Here is a 22,789-nt window from a genome sequence, read left to right as displayed (position 1 = left end):
GGGGCCCGGTGAGGTGACGGGGAGGCAGGGCCGGCAAGGTGCAGGGTCGCCTGGACTGCGCAGCGCGGCACAAATGTACGCAAAGTCTGTGGTAAACCAAACGGCTGGATGGACGGGTCCCGCAGCCGGCTGCTGTGGCTTCTCCCGGACGGTTGGTGGTGGCTGCCTTTCCCTGCACCTTTGTGTATGTTCGGTCCCAATGGCTTCCCACCGGTAACCCGCTCCCCAGCGTATATATGTGCCGGAGGAGCCCTTTTGCCTGCAGGCTCTGGCCCTTGGAACTCTAGCTGTGGCGGTAGCTGTATTTCATTTTACTGGTCGGACGGTTGCCTTCTATCGGGTCTTGGCTGTTAGGAAACCCCTGGGGTGCCGGTCACTGACGGATTTGACCTCTTAACGGCGATTCCAAGCCTGGTCGGGGTCCGCAGGCCCTGCCGGTGTGTGCTGGCTTCACTTCGCTCTCCGGTTCGGTACCGGCGGGCCACCGCCCGTCCCCGGTCCTACGGTTCCGCGTTGATTTGCCTCTCCTGCAGACGGCCACCACCGTCTGCCAACCTTGCTCTTAGCGCCCGGGCCACACACCCGGACACGGTCAGTTTCCTCCTTCACCACTACTTCAGTCCTCTCCCTTTCACTTCCTTTTCCCGCCTCCAGGACTGGAGGTGTGTGTTGCAGTACCTGTGACGACCTGGCTAGTCCAGGGTGCCACAATTCCACTTGTTTCCCCCAGTTAAAATAAGACCATGTACTTACTTCCCATTCAGGTGATGTTGATAATCGTGGTTTGGGAGTTACTGTGACGTCACACGAGCCCTGCGTCCAATGACCGCCACTTTCTCTCACCCCGCCTTTGGACCAACTGAGCAATCAACAGGAAGTGACGCTGCGGCGGACACTCGCTTCCTGTTGACTACTCATGTGGTCCGAAGGCGGGGTGATTAGACGCGGGGCTTTTGGGTCGTCACAATGTCACGTGAGCCCCGAACCTTGGTTACCGACAGAACTGGAACAGCGCCACAACGGGAGGTGAGTACAGGGTCTTTTATTTTAACTAGGGGAAACAAGTGGAATCAGAAGGGGTTGTTCTATTAGTGGGAACCACTTTAAAGCCAAGTAAAGCCAAATCATACCGCCATATGGTGCAAATCAAATACTGCTTTATACAGGGCACATAATATGTGTCCACCTTTGGGGCCATTTTTTTATCTTATTATCTTAAATTAATGCATACAGGACTAATAATAATTAATAATGAATTTTAGTCCCTTTATCTCCTATAGCCTCTGTGTTGCACACTGTATTGTTGGCTTCAGAATGAGTTAACTGAGAGTCAATCAGTGAACTCGTGCAGACAGAATGATGGGAGAGTTTAATTCTTTGGATCATGGCGATTAATCAGCTGAAAAAGACAGACAAATGAATTACACAGAGTCTGTAAAATCCGAGATTTTGAATAAAACCCACTGCAAAAATAATGTTTAGCCAACAAATACATGCAATTAAAAAAAAAAAAAAAATTGTCACAAAAGGTGGAAAAAGTAATGGCCTCATGGAAGTGGTGCCAGCTTAAAATGTATATGTGCTGGTGAAGTGAGCGGCAGGTTTTTTCGTTCTTTAAAGGGAATCTGTTAGCAGGTTTTTGCTATGTAATTTGAGAGCAGCATGATGTAGGGGGAGAGACCCTGATTCCAAGGATGTGTCGAACTCCCTCTAGCCATGTCTAGATACTTAAAGGGAATCTGTTAGCAGGTTTTTGCTGTGTAATCTGAAAGCAGCATGATGTAGGGGGAGAGACCCTGATTCCAGGGATGTGTCGAACTCCCTCTAGCCATGTCTAGATACTTAAAGGGAATCTGTTAGCAGGTTTTTGCTGTGTAATCTGAGAGCAGCATGATATAGGGGGATAGACCCTGATTCCAGGGTTGTGTCGAACTCCCTCTAGCCATGTCTAGATACTTAAAGGGAATCTGTTAGCAAGTTTTTACTGTGTAATCTGAGAGCAGCATAATGTAGGGGGATAGACCCTGATTCCAGGGATGTGTCGAACTCCCTCTAGCCATGTCTAGATACTTAAAGGGAATCTATTAGCAAGTTTTTACTGTGTAATCAGAGAGCAGCATGATGTAGGGGGAGAAACCCTGATTCCAGGGATGTGTCGAACTCCCTCTAGCCATGTCTAGATACTTACAGGGAATCTGTTAGCAGGTTTTTGCTGTGTAATCTGAGACCAACACAATGTAGGAGGAGAAACCCTGATTCCAGGGATGTGTCGAACTTCCTCTAGCCATGTCTAGATACTTAAAGGGAATCTGTTAGCAAGTTTTTGATGTGTAATCTGAGAGCAGCATGATGTAGAGGGAGAGACCCTGATTCCAGGGATGTGTCGAACTTCCTCTAACCATGTCCAGATACTCAAAGGGACTCTGTTAGCAGGTTTTTGCTGTGTAATCTGAGTGCAGCATGATGTAGGGGCAGAGAGCCTGATTTCTGATTGTCACTTGCTCAGCAGTTTGCTGTCATTTTAATACAATCAGTGTTTTATTAGCTGGACATTATAACTGCAGCACTAGGTATCACATGCCAGGTAGTCAGGTTAATCTGTTTAGTCCCACCCACACCACTGATTGGCAGCTTCCTGTGGACACAGTCAACAAGCTACCAATCAGTGGTGGGGGCGGGGTTACACAGATTAACCTAACAGCCTGGCATGTGATACCTAGTCCTGCTCCAGCTAAAAAAAAAAACACTGATTGTATTGAAACTATAGCACACTGTTGAGCAAGTGATACATTCCTGGAATCAGGGTCTCTGCCCCTACATCATGCTGCTCTCAGATTACATAGCAAAAACTTGCTGACAGATTCCCTTTAAGTATCTAGACATGAATCCTGATGTCTGATGGGGAGCTAAACGCCCCTTTGTTACATAAAAAGACACCTATATCATAAATAACACATGATGGGTGGGGGGGCTTTCATAGATTTTGCATTGAACCTTCAGATCACCAAGTTAGATCTCTGATTCTGTCTCTTCAGAAATATTAGCGAGTGATTTATCCATGGTGGCGTTGTTGGAGGTTGGGTCACTTCCAGGCACGCTCGCGGGCCAGTACTGGTTAATTTCCTAAGTGCAGTTTTACAAGTGACAGCATCAATCATGCTTGCTTCCTGTAGCTCCGCTGTAACAATCACTTATTGTCTATGAGGTTTGCACTCTGTCGAGCCGAGATTGAAAGCCGCTGTGTTTATTGGACGCTTAAAGTGATCATTGCCCCCATTTGTTTCCCCAGCTCTTTAACTCTGTGTGTAACCAACATTTCCAAAAATGGCCGGAACGTTCGATTCCGGCTTCTATCAGAGATCGCAACGTTCATCATTCTGCGTTAGGTCGTCTGTAATTCGAGAACATCGCCAGCTTCATTTTGTATCCAACACCCATTCCACTCCTAGGTTCTTGAACCCCCCTTAGGAGCACGTTCACACCTAAAAATGTTCTGCTGTGGATGTTTTATTGCTGATCCATGGCAAATCCGCAACAAAATCCATAAATGTTAAGTGGAGATTTGCTTTAGATTTTGATGTGGATTTGTGATGGATTTCACCCTTGTCATGGTAAAATCTGGTGGAATTCGGCACCATAAATCGACAATCTGGGTGTCACGGGTGACAGTCATTTGCTTTCTGGCCATAGAAGGTCACAGTGTTTGGCTGCACAGAATGCTCCCTGACTTTTCATTGTTCCTGCTGTCAGTATTCACTGGTTATGCTGTTCTTTTCTGACTTTTGTCCTGATGAAGAAGGCGGAGATGCCTTTGAAACGCGTAGACCTGTGAAAATAAAGAAAAGGAATTCACGATATATCTTTGGATTGTGGTTTTTAGCGCAGCATTTAACCCGATTTCTTTTGATCATCCCCCATCCAGTATTCATTGGTATAGGCAGTTTTCCTGCTGAATTCATCTCTCCCGCTTTTGGACCCAGCAGGATCTCATCTTCCACCCATCTGCTCATCATCAGTATCCTCTTGGTATTTAAATACCCCTTCCTTCCTTGAACAGGTGCTGGTGATATTTTCAGTTCTTTCAAGCTTAGGTTGCAAGCAGGTGGCTTGTACTTCTCTGTGGTATCATTGCTGAAAACTCTATTGAACTTCTACCTGAGTCACCAGGCCATAGAAGGTCACAGCATTTGGCTGTGCAGAATGCTCCCTGACTATCCATTGTTCCTGCTGTCAGTATTCATTGGTATAGGTAGCTTTCCTGCTGGATTCATTTCGCCTCCTTTTGGACTCAGCAGGAGCTCACCTTCCACCCAGCTGCTGATCATCACCATTGTCTTGGTGTTTAACCACCCCTTCCTTACTTTGGACTGGTGCTGGTGATATTTTCAGTTCTTTCAAGCTTAGGTTGTAAGCAGGTGGCTTGTACTCCTCTTTGGTATCATTGCTGAAAACTCTGTTGAACTTCTACCTGAATCACCTGGCCATAGAAGGTCACAGCGTTTGGCTACACAGAATGCTCCCTGACTTTCCATTGTTCCTGCTGTCAGTATTCATTGGTATAGGCAGTTTTCCTGCTGAATTCATCTTTCCCCCTTTTGGACCCAGCAGAAGCTCGCCTTCCACCCAGCTACTGATCATCAGTATGCTCTTGGTTTTTAAATACCCCTTCCTTCCTTGGACTGGTGCTGGTGATATTTTCAGTTCTTTCAAGCATAGGTTGCAAGCAGGTGGCTTGTACTCCTCTGTAGTATTGTTGCTGAAAACCTTGCTTAACTTCTACCTCAGTCATCTAATGATAAGTAGATCATGCTTTTCCCCATGTGTGTCCTCTTTGTGTCATCTATAGTGTTTAGTGGGGTTTGACGAAGAGCTCATCCCATCCGTTGCCTATTTAGGGCCCGGTACCAGGGATACCTAGGGTTAGGTATCCGGCTCGGCGCATAGGTGCAGAACCTATCTAGGCTGATGAGGGACCGAAGGGACCAGAAGTACGTTCAGTCAGGGGTCACCATCTCCAATTTTCTTCCCTTTCGCCATACGCTTGGTACTTCCCCCTACCTAGCGTGACACTGGGGATTTACAATTTTTGCTTAAGGTCAAATTCTGCTGTGAATTTTTGTCTATAGCGTTTAAATGAGATTTTGTGAAATCTAACCCACAAGGCTTCCATTGCCACAAGCTAAAGATTTTCTACCCTCAAATCAGGGGGGTAATTTTGCACCATATTCAGCATTTTGGAACATAACCTAAAGGATGCGCCAAAACAGTGACCAGAGGGGCAAATAAGTGGAGGGGTGGGTGAGGTGACAGAAAAAGTGGTGTGAAGTAAAAGACGTATGAGTATGTACATGGCTTTCTGTTGACTGGTGTTGGATCAATATTGGTAGTCTGGGACTTTAACATGGGCAAATACACCACAGTTGCTCAGACATTCCTATGACCGCTCCAGAACTAAGGGGGAGAACCCCCTGTGTCTCATAGAGAGTGCAATTAGTTATATGACCTGGGAATTAAAAAATCCCAAGAGCCACAGAATATGCTGCTGAAGATAGGAGGACTTTCTCTGTCTAAAGAACTAAATGGTATTGTTCTTCTTTACAGGCATAATGTACTGGTACACAGAGATGCAACTTTATATATCAGTGAAACTCTATGTAGTAGATGGGTAGTGCCCCATGATATAAATGTGCTGTGTTTTGTATATACATACTGTTGAGTAATATAAATGCATGTGTTAGTATTTAAATGGTTTTTAGAGAAGAACAGGTTCCGTATGTAGTAGAATTAGGATTGTAGACTAGGGTGTCAAATTCTGCCACCTAGCTGCGGTAGTGAGTTTTAGATAAAATAGGTTTAGATAAAATGCCGGCCTGTATGGATGACGTAGGACGTGTCATACACCCCGGCTTCAGAAGAAGGAGGACAAAGCTTGCCGAAAGAGGAGGCACCGGTACCGGAGAATGGAGACACCCATCCGAACAGTCTGCACCGCCCCTTAGGTGAGTATTATAAAGTAATTTTTATGTTCTACACCGCAACCTGGGTCTTATAAACAGCATTATAGAATGCTGCATATAAGAGCCCACTGGTGGATGCTGCAGCTTATAGTCACCAAATCTGGTGACAGGTTCTCTTTAAGGTAGAATAAGGGGAGAATGTCAGGTGGCAGGGCAGATGGCTAGGCGAGGGAACTCCAGAGTGACGAGATGCTAGTAGTGGGTTCAAAAGTGAGAGCACGTGGCCTCAGTATGAGGTCCAGTCAGGGAACCCTGAGGTAACCTCTGGAGGTCCGGAGCCTACAGCTCACCCTGACGGGCTTAGAGTTATTCGGCTTGAGAAGCCACTTGGGCCCAGAAATGACCAAAGGTGTGCGTAATAAGGAGGCAGGAAGCGCCAATCCCGGAGTATTGAGGATGAGGTTCGAGATAGGGGACAGAATAAAGAATAGTACCACACAAAGAGAGAAAGGAAGGCCATGTCTGTCATAATGGTATGAAGAATAACGTAAACAAGACTGGCCAAACGAACTCTGGTGTTGCGTGTCTCACTATCCGACACTGTCAACAACTGGCAGCAAGGGGTAATGGACACCAGCCAAAAGCAGCAAGTAAGTGTCATGCACCCTACCTGAATGAAGCTACAGAGTCTTCTTGGCAAAGGAGGCTGGGGCCTGACGATTGAGGGGTCTTGGACAACAGTCCTCCACAAGGGCCCTTCTCTCTCAAGGTCAGCCCTCAGTATATTTCCCAAACTTTGGAGAAATAATTGGTTATTCTGGTCAATTTGGGGAGGTTGATGTCCTTGGAAATTGGTAATGTAGCCACTAATGGTGGCTTGTGCTCCAGAGCTGGTGATTATGGCTGGGGGTAAAATTATATTGCCAAATTTCAGTCTCTGGTCCATGGGAGCTCCAGGGACCTCCTCAGCTTTTTCCTATTTCATTTGTTGGGGCCAATAATGGGGTGGGTTGTTTTTACATAATTTTATTAGTTTTTACATTCCAGGCATCAGCATTTGAACAGTGAGAGTTCCACTTTTGGGACACACACATCCGCAATTACACTTATAGGAATGCAAATGTCCCATGATTAGTGTTCAGCATTTCCGGCTGGCTGTCTGCTGCCGCCAGCGGAGCCAAGAGCGCCTAATCGGTGAGGGTTCTGGGTGTTGAACCCATTTAGGGTTCAAATATTGGTAAATATCTTAGGTAGGGTTTTGGCTGTAACACTTACAGCAAGCAGGATTAGTGGACCCAACGGACCACATGGGGGACTCAGGCTTACCCTTTAGTGAGGGGGGCTTAAATAAACACTCACCGAGAGGCTGACGCAAGGTACCACTCCCAGGGCAGTGACCGGGACTGTGTCAGCTGACCCCCAGGACAGGTAACAAACTCAGGTACAGATGGGTATGGGGGGGTGACAGAGGCAGGCTGGACAGGCAGGTATGAACAGGAGTTGCGTGCATGGCAGGGATAGACAGATATTGGAAGGCAGGTACTGAAGGCAGACACAGTGATAACAAAACAGGAGCTCAGTACCTGAAAACTAGCTAGGTAGCAGACTGACTGACTAGGTAACTGAAGGCATTGAGCAGGCACCTCCCCTAAAGAGAGGGTGCCTTAAATACATAGTGCCTCTCTTGCCCATGGAAATAGCACGCCGGCCCTTTAAGAGAAGGGTCGGTGTGCGTACTCCCAGGAGACCTGGGCTGCTTGCACAGGCTCCCAGAGGGGAAGGAGGTAGCAGCACATGTGGATGGCCGGGGGAAATTTGGGGAGGACGTGATCCAGCCGGTGTGGTGAATAAGTTGGCGTCTCTGGAGGATGCCAGAGCTATATTGGTCCTAGAGAGCTTTACTCAATTGTGGGTCTGCATAGTCTGATCCCAAAGCACCAAGCATTGTAAGGTAATGGAGACGCCATAAAAAAGTCTGATGTCCACAATGGCTCCTGTATTACTTATGTAGGCCCCAATAGGAATAAAATATCAACATTTGGGGTGACGTTAATAAGGTGACACTGGGACTCCCAACTGGAAAATAAAACCTTCAGCTTCAGATTGACTAACCAGCCTGCTACGGAATATCAGATTGTATATAATTGGTGATGACTTCACCTCCGTCTATGAGATATGCCACCACGCGCTTTATGCTCTTGAAAAAACATGATAGTAAATCAATAGTCATGGTCTCCATGCTCATAGATTTACTAGCATGATGTGACCAGTGTCTGCTTTCATCCCCCCTGCATGATGAAGAATGGAGCCTCTCCCAATGGTGACTCCATGCTCCACCCTGGTATAGAAGACTTTATCATAAGAAGACAATAGGCGGCAAATTAGCAATACGTGCCATAAGGACAGCTCCTGAAAGTGGAGATAATCTGTTTTCCTCCCCTCAACGGTAAAGAGAATGGAGGAGAAGCAGGAAAATTAGATTTCTGAACAAAGCAGCGTCATTGTCGAAGCAATTAACATCTGGGAGCTGACCCCACCACTGTTCCAACTTCATTGCTGGGATCAGAAAGGATTGCGGATCTATTCAGGATGTAGAAATGCATCATAATACAACATTTGTAAAACATAATTAACTTTTTTGACTATATAATTAAGCGCAGGATGAATGTCTTGTTTGCTTTTTTAGAACAACAGAAGATAATTTGCTAGACGAGAAGATTCACCTTCACATGAAATGGTCCCAAGTTTACATTGGAAGAATTCCAAGAAGATTGTGAAAGTAGTAATTCTGCGCTCCCCATCAGCTCCGATCACATCATTATTACTCCTTTTGTATGAAATTGAGGTACGATAGGGAAAAGGTAGTTTTAGACATATAACGTCTCGACCAAGGCGAAAAGGACACTCTTGGTTCTGGTTAGTCAACGGAGTGCCATGGATGTGTTTTGAGTGTAGAGACAACATATTAGGCTAATGCCTGCTTTACACGAGTCGACCGATTGTGTGATTTCACGATTGATCGTACCCGCCCCCGTCGTTTGTGCGTCACGGGCAAATCGCTGCCCGTGTCGCACAAAGTCGTTAAACCCCCGTCACACGTACTTACCTGCTGAGCGACCTCGCTGTGGGCAGTGAACATCCACTTCATGGAGTGGGAGGGACGTTCGGCGTCACAGCGACGTCACACAGCCGCCGGCCAATAGAAGCGGAGGGGCGGAGATGAGCGGGACGTAAACATCCCGCCCACCTCCTTCCTTCCGCATAGCCGCCGGGAGCCTCGGGACGCAGGTAAGCTGCTGTTCATCGTTCCCGGGGTGTCACACGGAGCGATGTGTGCTGCCCTGGGTACGATGAACAACTGGCGCCATTTTAATTAAACAATTTTTTAAAACTGAGTGACGAGTACACGACTCACGATTTGTGAGCGATACTGCGTCACTCAGAGGTGTCACACAAGACGACGTCGTGAACGATGCCGGATGTGCGTCACGAAAACCGTGACCCCGACGAGGCATCGCACAATCAGTTGTCTCGTGTAAAGCAGGCATTAGAGTTAAGCCACCCCATATACATTAGATTAACGTAGGCCAAACCCATTGAGTTTGGTTGATAGTCTAAAGGGCACTTTACATGCTGCGAAATCGGTACCGATATCGCTAGCGAGCGTACCCGCCCTCGTCGGTTATGCGACACGGGCAAATCGCCCGTGGCGCACAACATCGCTAAGACCCGTCACACGGACTTACATTCCCTGCGACGTCGCTCTGGCCGGCGATCCGCCTCCTTTCCAAGGGGGCAGTTTGTGCGGCGTCACACGGCAGGCATCCAATAGCAGAGGAGGGGCGGAGATGACCGGCCGGAACATGCCGCCCACCTTCTTCCTTCCTCGTTCCCGGTGGACGGAGGTAAGGAGATGTTCGTCGCTCCTGTGGTGTCACACACAGTGATATGTGATGCTACAGGAACGACAAACAACATCGCAGCTGCAGCAGCAACGATATTAAGGAAATGAACAACGTGTCAACGAGCAACGATTTTTCACGTTTTTGCGCTCGTTGATCGTCGCTCATTGGTGTCACACGCTGCGATGTCGCTAACAGCGCCGGATGTGCGTCACTAACGACGTGACCCCGACGATATATCGTTAGCAGCGTGTAAAGCACCCTTAAGTCTATTGTGTTTGGAGGCCCCAGAGAGATGATTGTTGGGGGCATTAAGAATCCGGTATGTCCCATTTTGAGCTGTTGAGTCTTTTGTTCTCGACTAGTTAAGCCACCACCATACACAATGTCAAAGTGCCTGGGTTGGTAGCGATGGGCGAACAATGAGTTTTCTGCACCCAGAATGCTACAGAAAATAGTGTTGACTGAATGGGAGCCTGGGATCTTCACCTCCTCCGAGACTGCACATTGTGTGGTACTCATAATAAAGAAAACAGTCCAAGGCTTAAACAGGTTGCCCACTACTTTTACATTGAAGGCCTATCCTTCGGATAGGTCATCAATGTCTGATAGGCCTGGGTCTGACACTTGGCACCCCACTGATTAGCTGCTCTTGGAGCCAGTAGCAGTAGGAGGCAGCCGGAAATGCTCAGTTCTGGAGCTACCCCAACAACTGATAGCAGCCACTGCTGGATACAGTACATACGCTTCCAGTAGGTTGCGGATGGGCAGTATCTGGCCGTGGCCGCTATCAGAAGATGGAGCAGCTCCGGAATTGAGCAATTCTGGCCGCCTGCTCCAGCCGCCAGCACAGAGAACAACTGATACACAGGGGTGCTGGGTGTCGGATCCACGCCAATCAGACATTGATCAATGTATAAGTAGTGGATATGATTATGCAAATGATACACGTGTATCGTTGTGGTGGCTATACCTCTGGCACTGCTTTGCTACTTATCAGGGACCGCTCATAGAGCCGCTACCCCATGTTAATGTCCTTCACCAGGGCGTCCCTTCTTCACAAAGTTCCCAATTCCTCTGGCCAACACTGTCTCCACACTTTTCAAGTGTTAACCCTCACAATCCCTGAACACAGGATCCTGCAGGAGGAAAACAATGACCTCTTGTAACCAGTTTTAGTACTGCGGCCAGGAGGAATAATACATAGTGTAATAACTCAGAACCATATAAGACTAATAATACATGTACCAACATTTTCATTAAATGACCTGATGTCTTCAGGGGGCACACAACCGTAGGTTTACCCTCTTACAAAGAATAGAGAGTGGGCTCTCCTTTGTATGGGAGAATTGGCCAAGATAGCTGCAGGACGAACAAGTCTACCAAGGTATATTGGGGGTTTAAGATATTGTGCTTGCATTGACCTGACCTATGGGGATCTCCAAAGATGCTGCTCTTATAGATCTCAATACTAGTTGTATGCAAACTAGCTCTACTCCATTAAAAAAGCTGGACTTCTAGTGCCACATGGAGATAAATATAGTATAATTCAATGTTCCACCTTTTAAAGGTATTGAGAAACCAAGGAAAACATTGTGAAAACATACCCTGCTGTAACTAAATAAAAGCATAGTGCATATAAACATAGGGTACTTAGTAAACACTGTTTTTGATCAAAAAAAGCATAAAGCTATCCCACCAACGCCAAGGTGTACCCAGTTGGGATAGTACCTACACTCTCTAATATTAAAACCTTACCATGGGTCTAAAATAGGCCTCAATATGGCTAAGGGCTGAGAGCGACCGGGTCCCAACAGGACACACACAGTCAGGGGGATTCACAGAATGAAATGTCCAGCTCACTGAAAAGGGGGCCACTCCCTGTTTGTACTGAATACAAAAAAACTACATAAAAACAAAAATGTGAGCCGGAGTAGGAGATGGTATACATGGAGATGTGAGCTCATGTTCACACTGGCCATAAGACAAAGAGAAACCAAGGAAAAAATTGTGAAAACATACCCTGCTGTAACTAAATAAAAGCATAGTGCATATAAACATAGGGTACTTAGTAAACACTGTTTTTGATCAAACAAAGCATAAAGCTATCCCACCAAACGTCAAGGTGTACCCAGTTGGGATAGTACCTACACTCTCTAATATTAAAACCTTACCATGGGTCTAAAATAGGCCTCAATATGGCTAAGGGCTGAGAGCGACTGGGTCCCAACAGGACACACAGTCAGGGGATGCACAGAATGAAATGCCCAGCTCACTGAAAAGGGGGCCACTCCCTGTTTGTACTGAATACAAAAAAACTACATAAAAACAAAAAAGTGAGCCGGAGTATGAGATGGTATACATGGAGCTTGTGAGCTCATGTTCACACTGGCCATGAGACAAAGAGATCTCAATACTAGTTGTATGCAAACTAGCTCTACTCCATTAAAAAAGCTGGACTTCTAGTGCCACATGGAGATAAATATACTATAATTCAATGTTCCACCTTTTAAAGGTATTGTACAGTGAAAACAACTACTTTAATGACAGCTGTTTTGGAATATTTAGCTCTCATCAATGAAGGGCAGACTATTGGTTGGCAGAGGAAATGGCCTATAGTGTGGGTCTTAGGTGGTCTCTGTTTCTTTCTGGTGGCTGTCATAGTATCTTCGAAGACTCATTTTGACAGAGTTGTTACTGAGCCAACCAATATCCTGCTCTGCACTGTGTACCGCCCATTACGACATCCCCGCGCTCTCCTGTCTCCTGTCCTCCAATGTCGGCGATGTTAGTTCTCTTACCTACCCGGACATCCGCTGCCCAATCCCCGGTCTATACTGCTTTCTCCCAGAGCCTGTGTACACCTCACAGTCTTCCTGGTTCTACCCGAAGGGTGCGCACGGCCATGCCCCTCTCCTTAAAGGACCAGTTTACCCTTGCCCGGAAGTGCCTCTCAGGTCAGCTGAGAGGTTGCAGGTATTTAAGGCACCTCTCCCTTATGGGAGGTGCCTGGGCAACGAGTCAGATACGTTGCCAGTTCTCAGGTCCTATAGCACTGTTGCTGCTGTCTATGTCTGTGTGCTATATTCTGCTGCCGATCTGTGTCTGTGTTTCAGTGTGCTGCTGTTATCCCAAGTCTGCCGCTGCTACTACAAGATGTCCTGCCTGCCATCTACCACAATACCTGCTCGTTTGTTGCTGCTGCCGCATCCATCTACCCATCTGTCCATCCGACCATCCCGGTCGAAACCTCAACTCCACCAATCATCAGAGACCGTCTTTCGCGTACCCTTGGGGCCAGCCGTCACAGCACAAGTCTTCCCGAGTGGCACCCGGTCTCACACCTGCAGTGTAACACCCTCACCATTAGAGGCTCTGGTGAAAATCAGGTGTGGGATCGTAGTCCTGTGCTGTGGCCCAGGGTTAAAAAAAACAGAACCAGCTATCGCTGTCTGGAAAATGATGTCTGTTCTGTTATTTTTGTAGCAGGTCTAATTAAAGGGTCATGTCTTAGGCCTCTTTAAAGGGTCTTAGAGTAGCTACCACCAAAAGATGGCACTAAACAGACAGCATTCCTACTTCATTCATTTTCAGAACTTTTTCCCAAGGAGCACTTCCTGGCTTATACGACTCCTTTCACCAGTTTGCGGTCTCCACAAGGATAAACAGAACCCCCCATAGACCTAACACCAGCTGTGTAAATATATGTAAAGACATAAAAAGGATCATCAAAAAGATATATCATGAAATTATGCAACATAGAACTGTGGTCCTGCAGTGCAGTCCCTTATTTCTATGGATGAGTTTTAATTGTAATTATTCATTAAGGATTTTTTTTTTGAGAACTTAATGAAGGACACAACTAAATTCAGTTCTCTGGAGAGCAGAGAGGTCACCTTCTATGTCCTGTTTGCAGAAATTCTGGTTGTTACTAAGTGAGGATTTTGCATTAAGGGAGCTTTGATTGATCAGCACAATTAATCGTTCCTAATTTGGACATATACCGCATATATGCATGTAATATATAGAACCATGAAGGCAAATGTAAATTCTGATAAGTACAGATGAGAGAATTAATTTAATGGGAATCAAATTTGTATTGAATTTTTAGGAATTGGCTGAACATTACATCAGGCAGGCACTCCCAAAAATGCCTTGTCGCTATCACTTCACATGGTATAGCACTGCAAATCAAGAGGAGCTATCATAGCCAGTATAAAAGCTAAAGCAGGGAATGCAGCAGCCACTTTGTGGTGAATGTGGATAGCGAGAGGACGTCACAGCACAGTAATAGAGCGAGAAAGCCATAAAAGACTGAATAAAAATTACAGATAGCACAGCAGTGAAAAACAACCATCAACCATTTACCTATAGCTACATAGTCGGGTCTCTGCTACCATCTAGCTACATAGTCGGGTCTCTGCCACCAGCTATGTTGAGGTTTGCTGACACATAGTCTGGTAAACTACAAGAGTTAGGATTCGTCCTGACTCGGTCTATCTTACATAGTAATGTGTGCCCCTTGGTCCTTAGTAATGTCTTTCAAAGGAATAAAGGCCGCTTTACACGCTACGATATATCTGACGATATGTCGTCGAGGTCACGGTTTTCGTGACGCACTTCCGTCGTCGTTAGCGACGTCGTTGCGTGTGACACCTGCGAGCGACTCCGAACGATCATAAAAATAGCGAAAATCGTTGATCGTTGACACGTCGTTCATTTTCAAAATATTGTTCGTCGTTTCGAACGCAGCAGACATATTGCTACGTTTGACACTCTGCCAACGACGAACAACATCGTTAGTGCGTCCGTCATCAGCGACGCGGCCCTGTCGTTACGAGCAATGCTCCACGCCTCCTCCGCTCTGAGTGGTGTCACACCAGGGTGTATGCTATGGACAATTATACGACTCTGTCGTTGCCGGAATCATTGGGAGGATTGCTGTGTGACGGTGTCCACACGACCGCCTTGTTCAAACAATATATCGCTGAACGATGTAGCGTCGTTTGTGAGATGGGTACGTGTGACCGAAACAAAACGACCTATGAGCGATCTCGGCAAATCATAGCAACGATCTGGGCGTGTCACATCGCTAACGAGATTGTTGTGTGTAAAGTGGCCTCTAGTCCTTTGTATTGACCACATATGTATTTATACATCTAAATGAGATCTATGTCCAACTTTTCCAACTTCTCATCATATGGGAGGCCTCCATCCCTTGTAATAGTCTACTTGCCCTTTGAACTGACTCTAACTTTTGTATATTTTTTTTAAAATGTGGATCCCAAAACTGGATCCCATATTCCAGATGTGGCCTTAGATGTCATTTATAGAAGGGTAACAATAAGTTGGGATGCCGGGATTATATATTTCTTTTTAAACAACCTAAAATCTTGTTTGCTTTTGCAGCTGCTGCCTGACATTGAGTGCTGCTGCTCAGTTTACTTGTAGCCAGAATCCCCAAGTCATTCTCCTATTCTGTAGTCCCTTGATGTGGTGTTCTCCCATAACTATATATGTTGATGTCACTTGCAGATGATTACTAAAGCTGTGCTTGTGTTAAAGAGCTTGGATGGATCAGGTACTCACTTCTAGGAGACCTCAGAGTTTTCTAGACTTCTTTTCAGGGCAGCTCTAGCTTTGGAGCAGTTTAATATTCTTGGAAAACCATTCAATTGCAAACTAAATTTCCTCTCAACATTCGAATTTCAAAAGATTTTATCATTTTTACTAATTAGTGTTTTATACACCTCTGAAGAAAAGCCCCCCCCCCGCCCCCCTCCGGAATTTTTCGTGTTTTGCTTCCTCACAAACTGGAATATCACTGTTTGTTTTGAGGGTTTGCATCAGTTCATATAAAAAAAAACATGCCTACAAGTCTGAAGATTTGGTTTTCTTTTCATTGCAAAGCAAACAAGGACAAAATAGGACAAAATAACTCAAAGCTTCAGTGTGCATAACTTATTCACGCACCTAAAGTCAGGACTTTGTAGAGCCTCCTTGAGGCAATGACAGCTGTAAGTCACTTTGGATAAGTCTCTATGAGCTTTCCACATCTTGCCACTGAGATTTTTGCCCATTCCTCAAGGCAAAACTACTCTAGCTCCTTCAAGTTAGATGCGCCACACCTCTGATTTGATCCGGTAGCCTCCTGTGCTGTCGTCTGTTCCTCTCTCCACTGAGCCAGTTTGGTTCGGTTGCTGACCTGGTTCTGAACACTTTGTTTGTGTGTTCATTGCCTTTCTGCCAACAAGTGTTTCCAAAGCTGTAATTCAGTCTTCCCTATCACCTGGCCGGTGTAACTTTTTAAAGCTTCCCCAGGCTTTCGCTTCCCATTGGTGATATTTCTGAAGTGAACCGTGCTTGGAATTACAGCTTGTCTGCCAAGTGTCTCTCCTGACAGATTGTTACTTTTAGGTTACCTTATTTTTACTTTCCACTTTCCCTCGGATTCTAAAGAAGGAAACCCTTGATGGCTGCTTAGGATGAAAGGTCCAATTGATCTTCTGAGTCTTGCAGATATGGTTGTTTCAGTCTTTGCAGTGCCTTTAGATACTGCGCAGCTGGGACCTTTAATCTGTATAAGAACCAGGTGTGTCAGGTGTAGTAGTTTTGAGGTAGACATTATTTGACATTATTTTTCATGTGTGCACGTTAGTGAGCATAACAAGATGGTTTCCTCTGGTGAACAGCAATCATCATGTCTGACCACATAATTTCAATTGGATTAAGGTCTGGGCTTTGACTAAGCCATACCAATACATTTACATGCTTCTCCTTACACCCATCTAGTTTTGCTTTAGCAGTATGGTTTGGGTCGTTGTCTTGTTAGAAGGTGAACCTCCATCCCACTCTCAAATCACTAACATATATAGAAAAAGTCTGGCTCTACTGCTATAGACTAGGTGCTGTAGGGTAAATCAATATTCCAAATAGCAAAACCGAAGCACTTAAGGAAGACCGAGGTGACCCGTGCGACATAGCATCGCTATATTAAGCAACTATCTTGATAAAGGTATCGTAACCGGAACGTTGGGTGTTGCTAATGTTAGGGTTCACATTTTTGCAGTTTGTTGTTTGTTAATAAAACACTTGCATCAAAATTATTCCTCTTCTCTTCCTTGAGTGCTTCGGTTTTGCTATTTTAAATCACTAACAGACTGAAAAAGGTTTTGTTCAAGACAATCCCTGTATTTCACACCATTCATCTTCCCCTAGACTCGGACCTCTTTTCCTGTCCCTGCTGCTGAATAACATGCCCAGAACATGATGCTGCCACCACCATGTTTCACTGTGGGGATGGTGTTTTGAGGGTGATGTTGGTTTGGCGCCAGACATAGCATTTACCTTAGTGGCCAAAAAGTTAAATTTCGGTCTCATCTGACCACAGCCCATTCCTCCATACGTTTGGCGAGTCTCCCATATGTCTTATGGAAAAATCAAAATGAGCTGAGCCTTCCAATTTTTGGTTGTAAGTAAAGGCTCTTTTTCTTGCCACTTTTCCATAAAGGCCGGCTTTATGGTATGTACAGCTTATTGTGGTCATATGGATAGATACTCCAATCTCTGCTTGGGAACACTGCAGCTCCTTCAGAGTTACCTTTGGTCTCTGTTCTGCCTCTCTGATTAATGCCGTCCTTGCCCGGGTTGAGAGTTTTGGCGGGTGGCCCTCTCTTGGCAGATTTGTTCTAGTACCATGTTCTTTCTATTTGATGATAATGGTTCTAATGGTGCTCCGGGGAATTATTAGAGAATGGGATATATATTTTTTTTTTTAGAACCCAACCCTGAATTGTACTTCTCAACCACTTTTTCCCTTCCTTGTTTGGAGGTCTCCTTGGTCTTCATGGTGTTGTTTGGAGGTCTCCTTGGTCTTCAATGTGTTGTTTGGAAATCTCCTTGGTCTCCATGGTGTTGTTTGGAGATCTTCTTGGTCTTCATGGAGTTGTTGGCCAATCTTTTTGGTCTTCATGATGATTTTTTGAGATGTCTTTGGTCTTCATGGTGTTGTTGGGAGATCTTCTTGGTCTTCATGGTGTTGTTTGGAGATCTCCTTGCTCTTCATGGTGTGGTTTGGAGATCTCCTAGGTCTTTATGGTGTTGTTTGGATAGTGGTGTCTCCTGCTTAATTGTATTACAGCCTCTGTGTCCTCTCTGAAAAGTTGTGTATACACTGACCGACCCCAGGACACTTAGGTTGCACACAGGTGTACTTCGCTTCATTAAGCATGTGACTCATGAAGGTAATTGCTTGCACCAGAACTTTTTAAAGGCTTCATAGCAAAATGGGTGAATACATATGTACCTGGCATTTTTTTTTTTTAAAAAAAAAAGTTATCCCATAAATTTTATTGTTTACTATATTTTTCTCACTTCATTTCCCCAACAAATTCTATTTAGTGCTGATGAATCACACACACATTGTATTATAAAAATATGTAAGCACAGGTTGTAATGTAACAAAATAGGTAAAAAGCCAAGAGGGGGGTAGGGTGAATACATTCACAAGGTACTGTAGGTCAGGCGATGCTGTCTAGGAAAAAGTTATGCAGACTAGCTCATGGAAGAGGAATACCCTACAGGTCAATGTCCAACTGTTGAATGAGCCTTGCCACACGACTTATAGGGTGGTTACATCCAATGGTGGGACTGGAGAGCAAGCTGTCTTCCTCCAAACGGAGAGCAAATTTGCATACTTACTATGACTGGAACCCCCTTTAAATCAATTTTTTGGTTCATAGTCTACAGCTGTGGTCCTCAAACTCTAGGTAGGGAGCCATATGTGGCTCGCAGGCCCATGATGTGTGGCTCGTGGCTCTCTGTTAGCTAGACACATTTGCACTAGATCTTGCAAACAGCTATGAACTAAGTCTTCCGATGGTGACATTAGTGAGTAGCACCACACAGAAGAACAGACCCTCTCTCAGACTTAAATGTGGCTCACTACCCTCTCTCAGACCTGAATGTGGTTTGCGACCCTCTCTCAGACTTAAATGTGGCTCATGACCCTCTCTCAGACCTGAATGGGGCTCGCAACCCTCTCTCAGCCCTGAATGTGGCTCGTGACCCTCTATCAAGCCTAAATGTGGCTTGTGACCTTTTTCAGACATGAATGTGGCTTGTGACCCTCTCTCTGACCTGAATGTAGCTCATGACCCTCTCTCAGACCAGAATATGGCTTGTTACCCTCCCTCAGACCTGAATGTGGTTAGCGACCCTCTCTCAGACCTGAATGTGACTTGTGACCCTCTCTCAGACCTGAATGTGGCTCGTGACCCTCTCATAGACCTGAATGTGGCTTGTGAGCCTCTCTGAGACCTGAATGTGGCTCGCGACCCTCTCTCAGACCTTAATGGAGCTTGCAACTCTCTCTCAGACCTGAATGTGGCTTGTGACCCTCTCTCAGACCTGAATATGGCTTTTGACCTTCTCTCAAACCTAAATTTGGCTCATGATCCTCTCTCAGACCTGAATGTGGCTTGTGACCCTCTCTTAGATCTGATTGTGGCTTGTGACCCTCTCTCAGAGCAGAATGTGGCTTGTGACCCTATCTTTGACCTGAATGTGGCACTCAACCCTCTCTCAGACCTGAATGTAACTTGTGACCCTCTCTCAGACCTGAATGTGACTTGTGACCCTCTCATAGACCTGAATGTGGCTTGTGACCCTCTCTGAGACCTGAATGTGGCTCGCCACCCTCTCTCAGACCTGAATGGAGCTGGCAACTCTCTCTCAGACCTGAATGTGGCTTGTGACCCTCTCTGAGACCTGAATATGGCTTTTGACCTTCTCTCAGACCTAAATGTGGCTCGGGATCCTCTCTCAGACCTGAATGTGGCTGGTGACCCTCTCTCAGACCTGAATGTGGCTCATGACCCTCTCTCAGACCGGAATGTGGCTTGTGACCCTCTCTTAGATCTGATTGTGGCTTGTGACCCTCTCTCAGAGCAGAGTGTGGTTTGTTACCCTCTCTTTGACCTGAATGTGGCTCTCAACCCTCTCTCAGACCTGAATGTGGCTCGTGACCTTCTCTCAGACCTGAATGTGGCTCGTGACCCTCTCTCAAATCTGAATGTGGCTTGTGACCCTCTTTCAGACCTGAATGTGGCTCGTGACCCTCTTTCAGACCTGAATGTGGCTCGTGACCCTCTCACAAGGCTTAATGTTGCTCTCAAGGTCAGAAAGGTTGGGGACTACCGGTCTATTGCATGCATACTAAATATATTTTCTCCTTCCTTCTGATAATATTTTAATGTTTAACCATGGCGCAAAGGATCACCACTGGTTGTCCATCTTTTGACCACTACATATCTCTCTACGGCCACCTGTGGCGTAGCTTAAAGCTTGTTGGCCCCAAGACAAAATCTCCACCAGGGGCTTCCAACCATCAGGGGTCTTTAAAAGTCAAAACTTATGTGGGCCAAAGAGACCTTTTGGACCCCCTAGACACCAAGGTTCAAATACATCCTCAGTTATGTCTATGACTTTCTCCTACAAGATGCTTTGTACATGTCCCCACCTGACTCCTCGCCTCCATTCCATGGTTTTGATAAGCAGAGAGTGACGGTTATGAGCGAAGAATTACCTGGGCCATAAATTATGCACATAATCAGATACACATTTTCTTTTTTTTTTAATCGCCAAACCATCAGAGTGGAGCTTGTGATATCAGCAGCAACCACTAAATAATGAATAGAGTCATTAGCCAAATGTATCGAGCCTTGGACCATTACCCATCCTTCTCCGCTCTCGCATACGCTGACCATCTTGGCAGCAGGTATATAGGATGGTGTATGTTATGCCAGCTGTTTTTTTTTTTCGGATGTGAGTGATTTGTGCTGTGAGATTCCCAGTCTGTACCCTGCAGCATCACAGAGAGGAGGAGCAGAGCGTCCAGGCTCAGTGGATGATATCACTGTGCGCTCTGAGCTCCTCTCACATCCACAGCTGCAATCCTGCTGCTGCTCCCCTCGCCTCTATTCCAAGGCAAGCACACCCAAAACGAGGAGGGGAGGCACACGCCGCTGACATCCCTTTTGTTCCTTCTCCTACCAGGTAGGCTGGGATGCACTGAGTGGCATCCACATTCATGCGCCATTTGATGCAGTCTATGGGATCACAGTGGGTGAGATGTCACCGAATCAACCTGCTCTCTCTCATTTGCATGCTATTGCATTGTTTGCATCCTTCAACGTCTCTTATTTCTCGTTGGAAGCGATGAGATACAATAGGTTTCCCAAACCCTACCGGGAAGGGTTGCACTCTCCGGCCACAATATTACCAATATAACGCATGCAAAATCTAGACAATTGAGTGTAATACTATAAGGCATGTGCATCCGTATAAATGATAGCAATGTGGAGAGGCGCCGCTCTATCTATGGATATAGCTACGTATATATGGGCGTGTGTGTATAGCGATGGAATATATGGTAGTAATCCACGGAGAAGAGGCCAAATTTATTGCAATTGTTTTTGGCCCCTTCACCATTTTTGTACAACCTGAAATGTTTCATTTTATTTTTATTAATTTATATGGTATCGTGCGGAACACTTTATAGAATGCAATTTCATAATGTCTTGATAGAACGTATATATATTTACAATAACTGTGTATACTTATAAATACTGTATATATATATATATATATGTATTTGTATTTATTATATATATTTTTTTATTTATTTACATTTATATATATATTTATTTATATTTCTATGTGTATTTATATTTTTATATATATATATATATATATATATATATATATATATGTATATTTACTTATATATATATTGATATATATTCTTTATATATATATATATATATATATATATATATATATATATATATATAAATATATATGTGTGTATATATATATATATATATAAATAACTATATATATTTGTATATGCATTTATTATATATATATATACCATCTATATGTTGTAGTTACAAATACTGTATACATTTACAAATACTGCGCGTATATATATATATATATATATATATATATATATATATATATATATATATATATATATATATATAAAGTACTGTATAGATATTTACAAATACTGCCTGTGTGTGTATATACAGTGTATATATATATATATATATATATATATATATATACACACAAATACACTCTCTCTCATACATTTAGTATATATATATATATATTTATTTATATATATATTTGCAAATACTCTCTATATATATTTACAAATATTGTATAGCTATGTACAAATACTGTGTGTATGTATGTGTATATATATATATATATTCCAACAGATTTAAAAAGGAAAAACTCAGACTGGGCAAAAATAGGGAAGGGACCGATACATATGACGTCACCAGAGATGGGGGATGGGATTAAGTTTTCTCTGATGGGATGTGGAAGATAACAGTGGGGTCCATTCATAAATCTGTATCGGACCACTGGTCTCAATCGTCCAGTTAACCCCATTATTCTTATAAAGCATAGGAGCTGTTAGGTATAGTATGTGATAAGGCGATATATGGATTTTTGCAGCCTCATGTCTTAGGCGTTCTGTAGGGGGCTTATTGAGCGTTATATGGGGGCTTCGACTGCCAGCCGCTCCCAGTGAGACAGAATGGACAAAGTGGAGGTATTTTCAAGGTTATGTATTGTTGCTAAAAACTGAATAGGGCGCAGCGCTCCACAGTTGCCTTCACCATCCCTTACTTGGCCAGACACTTCGGTGGTCCCCAGCTTTTAGAGGGTATACTTGGTTTACCAAAGCAAGTCATAAAGCTAAAAGTTAAACTTACTGTTTTTGACAAAATCACCAAAGACACTAGTAGCCACAATTCTATCCCCGCCTGGCCTGCAGGGGGTGACATCGCGTCCATTATTCACATGACCGCTGCCGCTAATCATTAACCTCAGTGGGGGTGCATGTACAGCACA

The 22,789-nt window shown here is 44.7% G+C and overlaps 1 protein-coding gene across 6 annotated transcripts in view; it reads left to right on the top strand.

Annotated features, from left to right (window-relative positions):
• The first annotated feature begins 20,691 nt into the window (after positions 1–20,691).
• The window catches only part of L1CAM (L1 cell adhesion molecule), a 252,656-nt gene continuing 250,558 nt past the window's right edge, over positions 20,692–22,789 (top strand). For 5 of the 6 annotated variants that reach the window (XM_075324175.1, XM_075324173.1, XM_075324174.1 and 2 more), the window contains exon 1: positions 20,955–20,984. In XM_075324175.1, coding sequence (XP_075180290.1) covers positions 20,961–20,984 — 24 coding nt within the window. In that variant the 5' untranslated portion in view covers positions 20,955–20,960. Of the gene's footprint in view, positions 20,915–20,954; positions 20,985–22,789 lie in introns of those variants that run through there. The other variant, XM_075324176.1, reaches the window with a different exon arrangement.

The sequence above is a fragment of the Anomaloglossus baeobatrachus genome, chromosome 9, assembly GCF_048569485.1.
Source record: "Anomaloglossus baeobatrachus isolate aAnoBae1 chromosome 9, aAnoBae1.hap1, whole genome shotgun sequence".
NCBI lineage: Eukaryota > Metazoa > Chordata > Amphibia > Anura > Aromobatidae > Anomaloglossus > Anomaloglossus baeobatrachus.
The sequence above is the reverse complement of the archived record's forward strand: the minus strand, read 5'-3'. Positions and strand labels throughout refer to the sequence as shown.